Source organism: Lingula anatina, chromosome 1 (genome assembly GCF_051362555.1).
Source record: "Lingula anatina isolate TDL-2025a chromosome 1, LinAna3.0, whole genome shotgun sequence".
In the NCBI taxonomy this organism is placed as follows: Eukaryota; Metazoa; Brachiopoda; class Lingulata; order Lingulida; family Lingulidae; genus Lingula; species Lingula anatina.
Genome location: NC_141767.1, coordinates 64,504,220 through 64,519,237, shown reverse-complemented (window position 1 = coordinate 64,519,237; position 15,018 = coordinate 64,504,220). Strand labels below are relative to the sequence as shown.

Below are 15,018 nucleotides of genomic sequence, written 5' to 3'. Positions count from 1 at the left end.
AATCCGGGAACAGAGCGCTTTTCTTTCTACATGTGAAATATCCTTCATATATCTTTATGTACTGACTGATACGTTGCGGCTAATCTTACCTAATGTACTATAATGTTCATTTCAATTTCCGTAGATTGTATGTTAAACAGCCAAGCAGCAAATATCGCGACACTGGCGCTGCAACGTTTTATTCGATAATCCCCGCTACTGCATGATTTTCTTCTAAACCACCCCATTTTAGACGCCACGAGAACGAGTAAAACAAGACTGGAAGAACGAGTGATGAGGTGGTGAGACGGTCTAATCGGGTCACTCTTCAGTGTGTTTGATAAGTTGGACACGATTGATATGCAAAGACTATGATGATTGTCATATTTCTTTTCTTTTCTCACTTGTCATCAGGGAAAATCTGTTCAAAACCTTGCAAGTAGTCGTAGTAGATGGTATATTCATTACAATATGACGCAAGTGGATTTTGACAACAAACGTTGGCACTCTTCATTAGTGATACCGGTGAGAATTATTTGCTTGTTAACAGTGTTTGCCGAAGCTGTCTCGTCTGTCGATTTTACAAGTCCGTCTGTTTTACTTACGGACTTCAAGGAGGTACGAGACACGCCTGTCAGGACGGTAGGTTCCACGACACACTTAGAGCCCGGCTCAAGCTCTTCAATGGCCCCTGTTTCTTTATCCTCAACCGAGGCGACGTCATGGGTACTGACACGTCGGCCACGCCCTATACCAAAACGTTTAAAAAACAGTGCTGGGATATTTGTTTCCGGTTCCTCTACGGCCTGTGCTACGATACCGTTGGCCGTTTCAGTGACTGTAACCAGTGGGACCCCTTGTTTCTTCATGTCTTTCAGCATTTCGCGCTTTTCTTTCATGATTTTATTTTGTTTCTTGCTCTCCCATTTTTCTCGTTGTATTCGGTTCATTTCATTTTGCTTGTCTATTGCCGCCATGGCAAACATGCGGAATTCTTTATAGTCGAGTTCCTGTAAATTAAAAAAAAATTAATACACAAATATATTATCGGTCAGTTGGTCACCGCATATTGGTGTTTTAAAACATAATCATTTTATTTCGTAAAGGTCATAGCCTAGTCAACTATCTGTTGGACCAGGGAAAATACGTTGCTATATTTCAACCCCTACCTGATCTCCCGTTACATCAAATTCTTCGAAAATTCCTTTGACTGCATCCGACCTGAAGTTGAACAGGAAGCCCAGGGTGCCCAACTCCTCAGCGGATATTGTTCCTGATCCATCCTCGTCAAGCAACTCAAACACCGTCCTTGAATGGCGAAATATAAACTGCTTTTCTTGCTTTTCCTAAAAAAAACAATTGATCAAACGTCCCAAGAATCGTTACTTTAAAGATATGTCGATTGAGATGTTTGAAATATTTTGTGGGCATATGTTGTGGATATTGCCTTATACAATACACATAAAAAGATATAAAAGACTGTCGCATATATAAGCATAACTGTCAGTGTGGTGACCAAAATCGTACACATTTAGATCGGGTGCAAAGCCTTCTATCCGTTAAATTTATCATTCATTCGTTAAAAGTTTGTCTCTGTTTCAGTAAATATGTCCCAAAAATTTAGGCCTACTTTTTTTAACTGGACAAAATAGATTAGTTGGTAAGCGATCGGCGACTCTCTGTAAAAATGGTACGTGGACAAAATTAACTACATGTATTTTCTTTAAACATATCATGTTTAACCGCCTTAACAGCTAAATTGAAGGTCGATCGTTGTCCTTTAGGGGAAAAAGAAGGAAGAAGCGCTTTTAAAAGCCACAGTGTCTATTATGATCTACTATGATGATTAAGATGGAAAAGAGGACCATATAGGCCTATACCTTGATGGCAATCAAAATGCAAGACAATAAATAGAATTCATCAAAGTCAATTTCTCCAGATCCATCAACATCCAACATGTCAAATACTTTGTAGATCTTTTTCTTGTCTAGGTCTGTCACTTGCCTCATGTAGTGATAAAACTGAATATCTAGAAAGAATAACAAAAGTTAGTTATCAGTGCTCCTTTTTTTAATCAACATTAATTTTTTGTTCAGTTCTAAAATCAGACGGCATGAATGGTTTGAATCTAAGCAGTGGAATTATTTTTTGAAAAATTAGCGACAGGGATGCAAGAGACTGTTTCTACGTTTCTAAACGCTGTCCTACATGTGGACATTGAACTAAACTGTCTTGAATAGCTTGTAGATAAGCCGTGGAATTGCATTAAAAAATTAGCTATAGGCCTACAAAAAGTTGTTTCTGTAATTCCAGACGCTATACTTTGTAGTTCTAGGCTGTACATTAGACTAAACATCTACCGTTTAAGCACATTTTCCCGTGAATATCGAGGAGCTTAAATATTTCTAGAATAATCTTCACATTTCTTCCAGTGAGCAGACTGTAACTTTTATCCAGATGAAGGTGCTGTAGTACATGGGATCTGACCTTCATGCTCTTAAGATGTTGTCACGCTGCCAATTCAATCGTTTACGGGAATGAACATCCCAAAAAACGCCAAATCCACACAGCGCGTCATTGTGCGCGTGGCATATTGACTTCGTTACGTTCTCAGCACGTCTCTCTCGTGTTGCGCTCGTGCCTTTTACCGCCGCCGTTGTTGAACAGAAAAAAGTGTGTGATAAGACTGGTTGTATTGCGTGCCAAGAGCTTTTCCAATAATTGGGGGAAGGTACTAAGTTGTTAAGTTCTCAATGATGTCTTCGAGTGATATAGTCTGCAAACAAATTGTTAGCCGCGCCTTTTTATATATTCTGAAAATGTGCACATACTTACTGTTTGAAGAGAAATTTCACAGCCATCAATAATTGACTGACATCCTCGTTTTCAATGAAAAGAAGTTTCTAACGTTCGTTTCTGTCTTTTTTTACATCCTAGTCTACCCGATTTCATTTCACTAAGTCCCCTACAAAACTTTTACGAGTGATTTCATTTGAATACAAACTAATGAAGAAATAAATGTTCATACAGACGTGATAGCGAATTTCCTATGTTTTAAAATGCAATGTCAAGTTTTTTTTACGAGGAAAAAAATAAGTCATATGAAACCATCGATCATAAATCTAACTTTATTTGGCTACAAAAACGGGAATTCTTTGTCTTAAACTTTTAAATCTCAGTCAACAATACTTACATCAGACCATCAAGTTCAAAGAAGGAAAATGATTATAGGGGTGCTTTCCCAGAGATTTAGATCGATCTACAGATTAAGTTTTAGATCGACCTAACTCCCTGGGGGTTCACGCTAAATTGCAGTCAGCCGAGCGGGCACCATAGTTAATTACCCCCTTGTAGCTTTTAGTAGGCGCTTAAGCCGGCCAAGCTGACAGTAATATAGTGAGACTCCCCACAGGGATAGATCGATCTAAAAATCTATGGAAATGGGGTGTAGGAGAGCTCTTTCACTTCTTGTTAGCTTCAAATGTCTCAAAATGATTATTCTGAAAACTTTGTATATAAACAGAATAATGGATGTAATTTCACGATTGGCAATAAAGTGTTAATCAACAATTATGGGAACTTGTCATGACACGACTGTACATATACAAAATAGTAGAGTCTACATAAGTGTGTATACAAAACAGAAACCTTCTCAGATACATGCAACTAAAAAAACATCGAAGAGCAAAACAGTTAACATGCACATGTAAAAGCCTTTGGTTAAACTAAAACATAGCACTTTTTCACTTAAAATCTCCATACAAGTATTCCTACTGTTGAATCCAACAATGTACCATAAGTTATCACAAAACAGCTTTTGGGATGACTGCAAACTACAGATAAAAACTAATTAAAATAATTGTTGGTCTCTTTGCAACCCCACAAATGAAAATATTTGCACTATTTGTTTTAATATTTATGTTTTAAGATATAACATTTTTAAGATATAACATTATCTAATGCTATATAATATCTAACACCATTCTTTACTAGAGGGACCTTTCAATAAAACGGCCACTACCGGCCAAATTTTGAACACTATATCTGTGTTTGTCATTTACTTATCCTTTTGCTTGGGTTTATGAGGAGACATAAATAACTTTTCTGTATAATATTATTATACTCATAATTCAAGAAGGTTTCTCTGTGTCAAAGATTGTCTAAAAGTCACCTATAGTGTATAATAGAGATAAACACAAGAAAAGTTACTGCAACTGTCCGTAGACATTTTCATCACAGCTCTGGCATGACCACTAATTACGATGTCAAAAAATAATCTGCAATGGATAATAGTGTGGGCAAATTAATAATTTGCAGCTGGAGTTGATAAAACGTATTTTGTCTCTAGCCATCTGAAATCACACGTCATAGCCTATAATGCCCACAGTTACATAAGGTGGTGCAGGAAGACCATTCTCCACACTGTAAATAGGACAAGCCAGGAATTCACATGGTGTTTCTCTCCATGCATAACGCATGCCCATAACCCACTGCCCGACACAGCCAGCAACTTTCCCATAAGACATGGTGACGGAAGTGCTGTCATGGGACACAAGGGGAACTTCATGCCACAGCGTGCTTGTCTCATTGCACTGGCTTATGCTGGTGTTGTCATGGGAGCAACAAAGCTGAAATTGTCAAAACAAAAATATATATATATATATCCATACTTTTTTCACTTTTGTAAAAACAAGTTTGAAAATGCTGTGTTTGTGTTGGCATGTCATTATTTCAATTTTTCTTAAAGGTAAGAAAGCATTTAAATATTTCAATCAATAAAGCAACTATCACTGTATGCAGATATATTCTATTTGCAAGCATAGAACATCAACATATTTGACGAGCCCCTGAAATTTTGAATAGAGTATATAAATGTAAGATTCGATATCAAGCATTACACTTCACTCAAACCCAAAGCCTGTAAATGAACCAAATTTGATTTGGGAAATAATTACTTTTTGTTGTGTTTCAAAATAGACGAAGTTGGGTAAATAGCTGTTGATACAAACTAAAGAAAAAAAAATTAAACAACTGAAAGTAATAAGTCAATTTCTGGTTAAAAAAAACTTTTTAGAATAGAAAACAGTTGTCAGGTGTTATAGATGAAATTTTAGATGAACTGACCTCAAATCCAGCACTACTCCTTATTTCCAGCAGCGTTTTCCCACTGTCATACTCTACCCTTAGAGTGTAGTAGCCTATATCAATGAAGTATGCTGAAGGCAAAGGGCCCTGGAACTTGATTCCACTCTTACCATATGCTACAGCAAGTCCTGACAGCACCAGTCTCTTGGCTACATCTATTTTGTCTCTAGGATGGATGCTTAAATGAACAATTTAATCTGATGCAAATAAAACTTCCTACCATTCACATATCTGTTTTACCTTTTTTTTACTTCTAACCAAAATTTTTGGCTAGTAAGAGTATTCAGCTGATGTTTGCTGGAGCTTCATGTAGTACACAATGCTGTTAAAAAATTTACATGTTTACAACCTGCTTGTACCGACATGATTAAGTCCACAGTATATTGTCAAAAATGCAAAGATTATGTAGAAGTTAGCAGTCAACCAGTAGAATGAACAGCAGTGTTATTTACATCCCGAGCCAAATACTGCACCTAGGTATGAATCTAATTTAATTCAGCAATACAATAATAATAATATCCCCTTACTTACCCGGTCCAGGGCGATTTAGGGTCAGGTAAATCCATGGCCACTGCCATGAAGACCTTGGGCAGGTCATAATTAGGTACATAGCCCATGTCATACGTCTGATGCCAGCGTATGGTAGAAAAACCAGATGGACTGTTAGGTTTTGTTCTCCATGGAGCTAGCTGTAGAGTGAAATAATAATGAAACAGTAAAATAAAAAATATAACGAGATGGATCATGACTTAAACCATGTGTCCTCCTAGAACCTATGCTGGTGCAATAAAACTGGACATTTTACTACCTGATAAATACTATGCTCCTAAACCTCTGATGTAATAAGCTGACTTATGTTTTAATATTCTTTTGCTTTGATTTATTTCACATAATTTCTGATACTATGGTGTAATTTAATTACAAAAACTAATACATCATTCAAATGATCATATTATGTTATATGACATGCACAACTGTAAATGTTACACATATATAATAATATTATAATGTTTATTTCTTATATAGCATATTCCATTTTTATACATTTCTATGCACTTTACATAAAATCTTAAGAATCAGAATTCTTAAGAACTATAGCACTAAAATACAGACCTACTTTAATCAAAAACTTTTTAAAAGATGAGTTTTTTTAGAACCTTTATAACTGCCACAAATACCTTTAGCTTTAATATAAAAAGGCAGATTGTTCCACAATTTTGGAGCATAAATAATTAAAGCCCTCTCTCTCCATAAAGTCTGTCACATTGTCTCTCTATTTCACAGTGGCTTAGTGTAAAATTGTTAAAAAAGAGGATATGTAAATACCTGGACAAAACCAAATGGAAAATTTTCATCAGTCTGTCCCATGGTGCCTTCATGCCACTTCTGTCTCCAGTCCCCAATCATGGCACGGAATGTACACTTGTATTTGTTCATAGTAGGCGGTGAAGCATTGGCCTCCCCTGTAATAATCATAGCAGTACAAATACAGTCATGTTCAAAGAAAGGATCTTTATTTACTTTTTTTTTGCTGCGTAGGAAAAAAAGGGTCCATTTGCCCTCCTGAGCAGTTATTTCAACATAACATGTTAAAGGGTCCATTTGCCCTCCTGAGCAGTTATTTCAACATAACATGTTAGTCTTTGAAAAACAAAAAATTTCGCATAGTTTCTAGCCTAATTTGTGTGTGCACAGACCAACATTTCTTGGCCATCTATTACAACAGACAGATGCAGCATTTTATTTAAAAAAAAGGGGTTAGAAAGGATTTTTAAAAAAATGCCAATCCAAAGGAAGCAAATTTAAAACAGATGGGACTTTATTATTATTATAATAAGTCAGAAAAGGGAATGGAAAATTTGATTGGTTTTTAATCCCCCTTTTTTATAGAAAGGGTGCAACTCAGAAGCAACAGGAGTGGTACCCTCTGTACTTCCCATTGACCTTTTGAAGAAACACTAACATAATGTTAGCATTCACTTATTGCTCCAAAGATGACAGCTTTCACTGTTAACTTTTATCTGAATATGGTGCATAAGGTATTCTCCATAATTACAACTAAGATATTAACAAAAGAAAGATAGCATGCATTTTGTTCTTTGACTTAATGTTATTTATCTATTCACCATTTCACAGTACTTTCCCCTCTTCAGCATCTTTCCCCCTTTTTAATTTTTCTGTCAATTTTATGTTGACAAATTTTGTGCATAATCCCTTAAAAATGCTCATTTTTCGTTCACTTTATTTGAGGGAGGGCAACTGGAAATTTCTGAATAAAAATGCGAAGTGTTTTAATAAAATCACCTTGATACCAGATAGCTCCATAAATAGTTGTGTTGAGGAAAGGATGTATCATGGCATTCCACAGGACAGTATGGTCACCTGGAGCCTCTGGAAACATTGGGTCATTCACTTTCACCCTGTCTTCGTTGCTAAAAATTAATGTAAATTATTTTAAATACACCAGAACTAGCAAATATGACCAGTACCCTATACACATGCAGTATATATTACTATGGTGATTCAGAAATAAATACATCAAATATAGATGTGTTCATAAGGTGATAATAAGATGCTAAGAATATTACATGGAACCAATATTTTTTCTTTCAAATAAGCCATTGTCTGCTACCAATTATTCAGTTGATATCATAAAAAGTTTCTTAGACTGACCTTATAGAAAGACTTAATTGCAAGTTTTTCTGAGCTACGTGCATCAACATAAATGCTGTCTTTCTAGCATGTTTTACGACAAATATTTCTTACAAAATATAGCAATTTGGTGAAATATGATGCAATATTTCTCATCTTCTTCTGCCAATTCAAATCATTTTAGCTGTTGAATCTAACACTGATATTGAGCTGTTGAATCTAACGCTCTTCAAGACTGTGCAAAAAAAAAAAAAAAAAAAAAAAATGTACAGGTGCCAGTATATGTAAAATTGTTTCAGTTTTTTTCAAATCAGCCTGTAAGTAAAGTGCCATTTCACATTTGTACTTCCTAATTTAGCTTTTGATTTTTGTAGGTATATGAGAGCCTAGCTAATCTATTCTTATTTTTTGATGAAAAAACTTGTTACAGACTGTAACATTTCTCATGTGTACACTTGACATACATGTAGCTTATGAGAAGGGTGATCCAGTCTCTAGTAGCAAGCCAGACATATACCTGTATAATTAAAATTTTCCATTGGAATATGAAATTAGGTTTCTTTCAGTCAATCTGAAGTTCATTCTACTAAATATAACTTAAGACTGCAAAACATCTCGTCAAATTTCCTAAAAATGAATTCTTTTCTAAAGTGAAGCTTAGTACAAAGGATCACCTCTGACCATAACACTGCCTTAGAGCATCTGGGGATGACCAAGCTTCTACAGGGGTCCCTCCCCAAGTTGTGTCTATCAGGCCTATGGGATACTTGAGCCTGTCATATAGCATCCGCCCATACAACCAGCACACTGCTGAGAAATATTTCCATGGTTGGTGACCAACAGTGTCTGTTAAAGAAAAATGCACAGCACTATTCATATATCAAACCATTTTATATTCAAAATTTCATTTTTGTCAAAATATAAACCAGTAACAGTTATAATGATGGTAGCTTCAAATTTACCAGTAGACTACTAGATTTGGCAAATGTCCATACAAAGACTGATTGGGTGAAACAGCCACCAGCCTATATTACATAACGGTAACAGGAGTCAAATTAATGCATTCTATATATACCTAAGTTTGAAGCACTCATACACATACATTGACAAGTTTGTTGAGAGAGTTGCATCTTCAGATTTCATGAGCTTATTAAAGTTGAATACGTTTACCTGAATGCCGGGAATATATTTGGCTCTGTAGCCATTATACCGAGGACACACAAACACGAAATGGTACTCATCCTAACAATATGTGTTCCTGTGACTTATTTGGACATTTCATCTTCAAGATATTTAAGATGTGTCATTAAAAAAACATTTTCATCCAATACATACACTGTTTTGTAACTTGTATTTTACTTTTCATTTTTTCATAAATAACTGTTCTTTTAGCCAGATGTTTCTAAGCTATTGTATAACCACCTATAAAAATAAATAAAAGAAAAAAACAATTATTCCAAACCTTTTGCTGCTAAGGACCAAACCTCTTCTACACTTTTTAAGTTAAGAAGTGGCACATCTGATGTCACTTGACTAGCAGTGAAAAGTCTTACATGAGTGTACTTTGAGGCTCCTTCAAGCTCTTCACTTGCATTCAGCATCTTGAAAAAATACATATTGAGCTGTTGAATCTAACACTCTTCAAGACTGTGCAAAAAATGTACATGTGCCAGTATATGTAACATTGTGTCAGTTTTTTCAAATCAGCCAGTATGTAAAGTGCCATTTCACATGTGTATTTTCCTAATTTTGCCTTTGATTTTTATGGGTATATGAGAGCCATAATAATAACATTTAGTACACCTGACTGTAAAATTTTCAAGGGTTTCATTTTTGATGAAGTGTAGGTATGCACCTGTATCTTGGTATTTTTTTGTGAAATTACTAACAGTTTTTTTTTTTTTTTTTTTTTTTTTTTTTTACAAATTTCATAGTCACCATATCTGTTGTAAACTGCATGTTGCTTTGTCCTGAGCACAGCCATACATCTCCAAAGAGGACATCTTTGATTGCCACCTGTCCATCAACAGATTTAACACTTATAATCACAGGGGGAGTGGAAGAGGGTGTGGGCTTTAATAAAACTTTCCATACACCTGGTCCTGGGTTGTCTTGAGGATCTGAAAATATTTTTTTTTCAAGAAGCATGAAAAGATGAGCCTTTAGAAACATGTGAAGGGGCAAGTTTTTTTTTTCAAAATTTGAAAGAGCAATTAATAAATTTAAGACCTGCAAATATGGGGTCTAAATCTGACATATTCAAGGTATAAGGTGAAAATTTTCAAAAACAACTTTGATTGTGGAAAAATTTCTGGAAAAAATATTGTTTATGACACATTAATTACTAGGATACCAGCATTTACACAGTTTAAATGAAAAAAAAAAAACTTACTTTTTTGCACAGTGGCAGAATAAGAATCATTCTGTACAGTGATTTTGACTACTGATCCTAGAGTTTTTGCAAACCCCCATACCACAGCCTGCTTAGGTGCTTGCTGCAGCACCATGTGATCTCCATAATGACTGGCAAAGCTCAGGTCAGCAGTAACTTCTACAAAAGATAATAATGCTGAATGGGTTATTATACAAACACACACAGACTGTCCATCATCTACATGTATGGGGCAGGGAATAGTTATTTACAAAGATTTTAAAACTGGATAAATTTTGTTTTCATGACCTTTTCCTAGGTTTGCAACATCCATTATTCTTTTTAAATGTGAAACACCTATAATGAAGCATATTATAAATTTGACTGCACAATATGTTGTTGAACAAATCACTGTATACTGGTACAGGTTGTGAACTTCTATCTCAGCTCTCATTTACAAACAGATGAAAATAAAGTGTTCTATTTTTTGTCAAAAACTTTGGAAAAAAACTAGGATTTTAATCATAAACAATTCAGCATAAAATAAATATTACATGGCGGCTAGTCACCCCTGCATGCACCCATTATCTGTAACTTTTGTTTGGTATTTAGTGATAAATAATTATAATCACAACTGCATTTGCAGGTGATAAAGGATTACAACAGGTGATAAACAATTACAATACTGGATCCAGATACAGATAAAGTGCTATGATGTTTGATAATGATGTACTGGTACAGTTTACATGGTGTACCAGTAGTCCTGGCAGTGCTGAGTTGCGGTTGAATAGTTGACCAGTATAAAAACTTTGTAAACTATTTTAATACAGGCAAATGCATATTTTATGAAGGATATGACATAAATAACAATAACATTACATTAAATTAAGGTATATTATTTATTCCATTTGCTATTGATGCATATTCAAAAGCTTGGGCCAAATGATCCAAGTAAAAGTAATGTTTTCTTTTAATATTATTTTTACTGAAAGCAAGGAGTTCCAACAGTTGGAACTCCTTGCTGAAAGATATACTGAGTATACATGTATATATACATTTCAACCTCAAAATCTTTAGATATTACTTACTTTTTCCAGCTCTTGTTGATGCACTGTTAAATATAACCAAGAGCAACAGTATCAATAAAGGCCTCATCTTCAATCTGTAACACAAGAAACAAAATTATATCTTCTGGCCGGGCTTTTGAGACTATTCAGTCATGATGTATTGTATACAATGCCTGCTAATCAGAATTTCTCCACAACTCTGTCTCGTTTTCAATAAAAATTCTAGCATCGCTCGGCCAGAAAGACACACAGCCGACACAGGTTGTGTGCATTGTAATATTGAATGATTTTTGGTTTCAAGAAGAAAATTTTGAAATATTAAGTACTAAAATAGTTGCTTATTCTTTTCTTTAAAGCCATTACTTTTATAGTTTTTTCATTCACGAATTTCGCAGTAACGTAGCGTTATTCTCTTGGAATCTTACCAGTAATAGATTCGTATCGGTGAGCTTGGGTCGCCAAGACAACATGCGCAAACAGCCTGCGTGTTGGGGATATGTTGACAAATTACAACGAGTGGTCCAACACACTGTTTTCAGTTTGGCGAAACTTTTATCAAACTAGTAGTCTAGTCATCAAGGCTTAGAATGCCTCATTTAAAAGAACCAAAGGTGACAGAACCATTATGGAAAGATTGGGATTACAAGGCACAGAAGAAGGGGATCCGTCACACCGTTTACTCTGTAAATGGTGACGAATACACCGGGGAATGGCTAGATAATAAAAAACATGGTGAGTTCCCTAAGAAAACCATTTCTTCGTTTTTCACGTGAAGGCAGGATATTCCTTACTTTACATAAGACTATCTTAATCACTGATCATCGTGTTGTTCACAATTCATGCAGCTTGGTGAATAAAGCTTTCTCGTCGTTTTCAGGCAAAGGAACATATAAATGGAAATCAACGGGAGCTATTTATGATGGAGACTGGAAAAATGGAAAAAGGAATGGTTTTGGAACACTCAGCACACCTGATGGAAAAGGTGGATTTAAAAAAGAATATTCTGGAGGTTGGAAAAACCACATGAGACATGTAAGCCTATTGTTTTTCTTTGTTTTCCAGAATAATAATGCGTATATGGACATACTTTTAAATAGTTATTTTTTAATTAAAAGATGACAGTAATTATGTTAATAATTCTATTAACTGGTATAAATGCAATAATTTGAAGTTTAACGTTTCGATGTATATACAACATGTGATCTGAAAAAGTGTTTTGTTAGTTAATTTCCCTTTTATAGTGAAAGTTATGATTTTCATTTTTAGGAATTGGTATTATTAATGTGACAAGATGCAAGTTGCACATTTAAACAATAATCTTAGGAGTCAATATGTGTCAAAAAAGTTTTTTTTCAGTCTAGTCAAAGGACCTTTTAAACCCCCCCCCCACACACACACACACACACACACAAATAAATAAATAAAGATCTAGTCTATTCACATTATGCAAGATACTTAGTTTAATACATTTTAATTGTAATTTTCAGGGTTATGGAACACAGTATTATTCTGATAATGAATATTATGAAGGAGAGTGGTATGCTGATAAAAGAAGTGGCTGGGGAAGGATGTACTATGCTAATGGAAATATATATGAAGGAGAATGGTATGACGATATGTGCAATGGACAAGGAATGTTGCGATTAGGTGAGAATCAGTGATTAGCAAAACCCATGAAATTGAATTGGACTTTTTAAAAAACACCAATTATGTGTTTTGATATATGTGAAATATTAAAAAAAAATACAACTTACAGATATTCCAGAGGTTTTCAATATCTTTCTATTTACTGGCTAACACTACAGAGCTCCACACTCATCAACACTTTTTCATTTTTTAACCTCTTTTCTTCACTTAACTTGATTAAAGGAACAGCAATTGAGAATTTATGTTTACTTGCTTAAGGCCCCTATTTCACACAGACCAATTGACAAATTTTAGGATTCGTGAGGATTCGTGAGATTTTGCCAATTTTCTGGTCTTATTCCACACGCTCATGATTCACTTACGATACAGGTACGATAGTGTTACGAATATTCGTGGGATTCGGCTGGAATCGTGAGATTTTGCCAATTTTCTGGTCTTATTCGACACGCTCTACGATTCAGTTATGATACAGGTGCGATAGTGTTACGAATATTCGTGGGATTCGGCTGGAATCGCACGAATATTGTCCAGAAATTCACTATGATTTCTTGGAATCGGGAGTTCGTGGCCAAAACTATGAACAGCTCAAAATTTTTGCCACGAATTCCCGATTGATCAAGAATTGCAAGAACTTACTACGATTATATACGAATCTGTTAAGAACTTCACGAACTGATTACGATTCAACCAAATTTTCAATTCCTGGCGATTTGTGGGATTTGTGGTCTGTGTGAAATAGGGGCATCAAAGTTTTTGCCACCCATTCCTGTTGGTCAAGAAGTGCAAGAACTGACTACGAATATATACGAATCTGTTAAATTTCACGATTCGTGGTTGAATCATAATCAGTTCATGAAGTTTGTCAATTCATGGCCATTCGTGGGATTCGTGGTCTGTGTGAAATAGGGGCATAAAGTAGATTAAACATGCCTTTAGACATTAACAAATTATTTTTAGAGATAAGGAGGAAAAATAATTAAAAACTGTCTTTTTATACATTAAACTTATAATTATGTTTGTGTTCAGTCTTAAGTATGTCACAGCTCACTGCATTACCCTCTCTTATTTTCAAAAGCCAATGAAAACAGATATGAGGGTGAATGGAAGGATGGGAAGAAAAATGGAAGAGGAAAATATTTTTACTTGGACAAGGGTCAGCTTTATGAAGGTGTCTGGGTTGAAGATATTGCTAAGTGTGGTGCTATGAAAGACTTTGGCAGACAACATGCTCCTGATCCTACAAAATATCCCATAACTGCTGTAAGTTATTTATTTTTCAAAATATGAATGTTGGTTTAAAAGGGGTAGATTTTAAAGATGCAGTTTTGAATAATTTACCACATGGGTATATGTTACTTCCAATAAGAGATAAATTGGGTATGAATTTAAAAAAAAAATGTAAAAATGACCCAAAAATCAATATTTTTGGTACATGTAGTAAGTATAGTTTACCACCGTTTCCTTTGAATGTACATTACTTGTACATTTGAGAACAGAGTACCAGAATATGAAATTCACACGTTAGTCATGATTAAGTAAATATTTCAAACAAGCCTCCTAAAACAATTATCAATTTACCTTTTTGAATTTCAGATAAAACTAGCAGAACCAGAACTGGTATTAGAGGAGGCTGAAAATATGTTTCTGCAAGAACAAGAATAAGGACAATATTTGGGTGTCTATTTGGATATCACGTTTGGACCCTGCCTGAATACTTCAACATCCACAGCCTCATGTGGAGGACTGACATTTCATTGAACACTTGGTGGGATTTATGTCAATATTTGTACATCTTGTTTATATGTTAAGATATTTGAAATGTAAATATACACTATTGTAAATAAATAAAAGTAAAAATATACACATATAGTAATTTGTTTATTGAAAATCTTATCTGTTTATGCAACATACCTTTTTAAAATAACAGATCAACAAATAAAAATTACTTCTAAGCATATTAACAGTAGAGGGGAATATTAACTGTGAGGCCGGAATTTTTATCAACACTGACATTAGATTAATCTGTCCTAGTCAACTAAAATGTAGCAATGTCCTATGTTTCTTTAAAAATGCATTTCAAGCTGACATACCAAACTTTGCCACTGAACCACTAAATGCCACCTTATAATTTCAAACAGTATAACTTAAAAGAAATAC

The 15,018-nt window shown here is 34.7% G+C and overlaps 3 protein-coding genes across 3 annotated transcripts; 1 reads left to right on the top strand and 2 right to left on the bottom strand.

Moving 5' to 3' along the window:
- Nucleotides 1-23: 23 nt before the first annotated feature.
- LOC106161903 (uncharacterized) lies at nt 24-2,948 on the bottom strand. Its single transcript, XM_087001048.1, has 4 exons — nt 2,340-2,948; nt 1,860-2,008; nt 1,149-1,325; nt 24-989 (listed from the first exon to the last, which is right to left on the bottom strand). The coding sequence occupies exons 1-4, from the start codon at nt 2,470-2,472 to the stop codon at nt 444-446; spliced, it is 1,005 nt and encodes a 334-aa protein (XP_086857174.1). The 5' UTR covers nt 2,473-2,948; the 3' UTR covers nt 24-443.
- Nucleotides 2,949-3,091: 143 nt separating this feature from the next.
- On the bottom strand, nt 3,092-11,425 carry LOC106168575 (sialate O-acetylesterase). The gene is made up of 10 exons (XM_013547704.2): nt 11,236-11,425; nt 10,169-10,327; nt 9,715-9,896; nt 9,239-9,377; nt 8,451-8,622; nt 7,429-7,556; nt 6,451-6,587; nt 5,656-5,813; nt 5,104-5,302; nt 3,092-4,607 (listed from the first exon to the last, which is right to left on the bottom strand). The coding sequence occupies exons 1-10, from the start codon at nt 11,300-11,302 to the stop codon at nt 4,338-4,340; spliced, it is 1,611 nt and encodes a 536-aa protein (XP_013403158.1). The 5' UTR covers nt 11,303-11,425; the 3' UTR covers nt 3,092-4,337.
- A 260-nt stretch (nt 11,426-11,685) lies between these two features.
- LOC106162448 (MORN repeat-containing protein 3) lies at nt 11,686-14,718 on the top strand. The gene is made up of 5 exons (XM_013539753.2): nt 11,686-11,946; nt 12,092-12,246; nt 12,702-12,861; nt 13,937-14,121; nt 14,455-14,718. The coding sequence occupies exons 1-5, from the start codon at nt 11,802-11,804 to the stop codon at nt 14,521-14,523; spliced, it is 714 nt and encodes a 237-aa protein (XP_013395207.1). The 5' UTR covers nt 11,686-11,801; the 3' UTR covers nt 14,524-14,718.
- Nucleotides 14,719-15,018: the final 300 nt, after the last annotated feature.

Bases quoted from the DNA above. Each gene is read 5' to 3' on its own strand.
- LOC106161903 (XM_087001048.1), bottom strand. From the start codon at position 2,472: ATGAAGGTCAGATCCCATGTACTACAGCACCTTCATCTGGATAAAAGT. The intron at 2,009-2,339 runs GTAGATGTTTAG...TATTCTTTCTAG, and splicing joins CGGGAAAATGTGCTTAAACG to ATATTCAGTTTTATCACTAC. The intron at 990-1,148 runs GTAGGGGTTGAA...TTTAATTTACAG, and splicing joins TTGATGTAACGGGAGATCAG to GAACTCGACTATAAAGAATT.
- LOC106168575 (XM_013547704.2), bottom strand. From the start codon at position 11,302: ATGAGGCCTTTATTGATACTGTTGCTCTTGGTTATATTTAACAGTGCA. The intron at 6,588-7,428 runs GTGATTTTATTA...TGATTATTACAG, and splicing joins TGGAGCTATCTGGTATCAAG to GGGAGGCCAATGCTTCACCG. The intron at 5,303-5,655 runs GTAAGTAAGGGG...TGTTCATTTAAG, and splicing joins CCTAAATCGCCCTGGACCGG to CATCCATCCTAGAGACAAAA.
- LOC106162448 (XM_013539753.2), top strand. From the start codon at position 11,802: ATGCCTCATTTAAAAGAACCAAAGGTGACAGAACCATTATGGAAAGAT. The intron at 11,947-12,091 runs GTGAGTTCCCTA...CGTCGTTTTCAG, and splicing joins GCTAGATAATAAAAAACATG to GCAAAGGAACATATAAATGG. The intron at 14,122-14,454 runs GTAAGTTATTTA...TTTGAATTTCAG, and splicing joins CAAAATATCCCATAACTGCT to ATAAAACTAGCAGAACCAGA.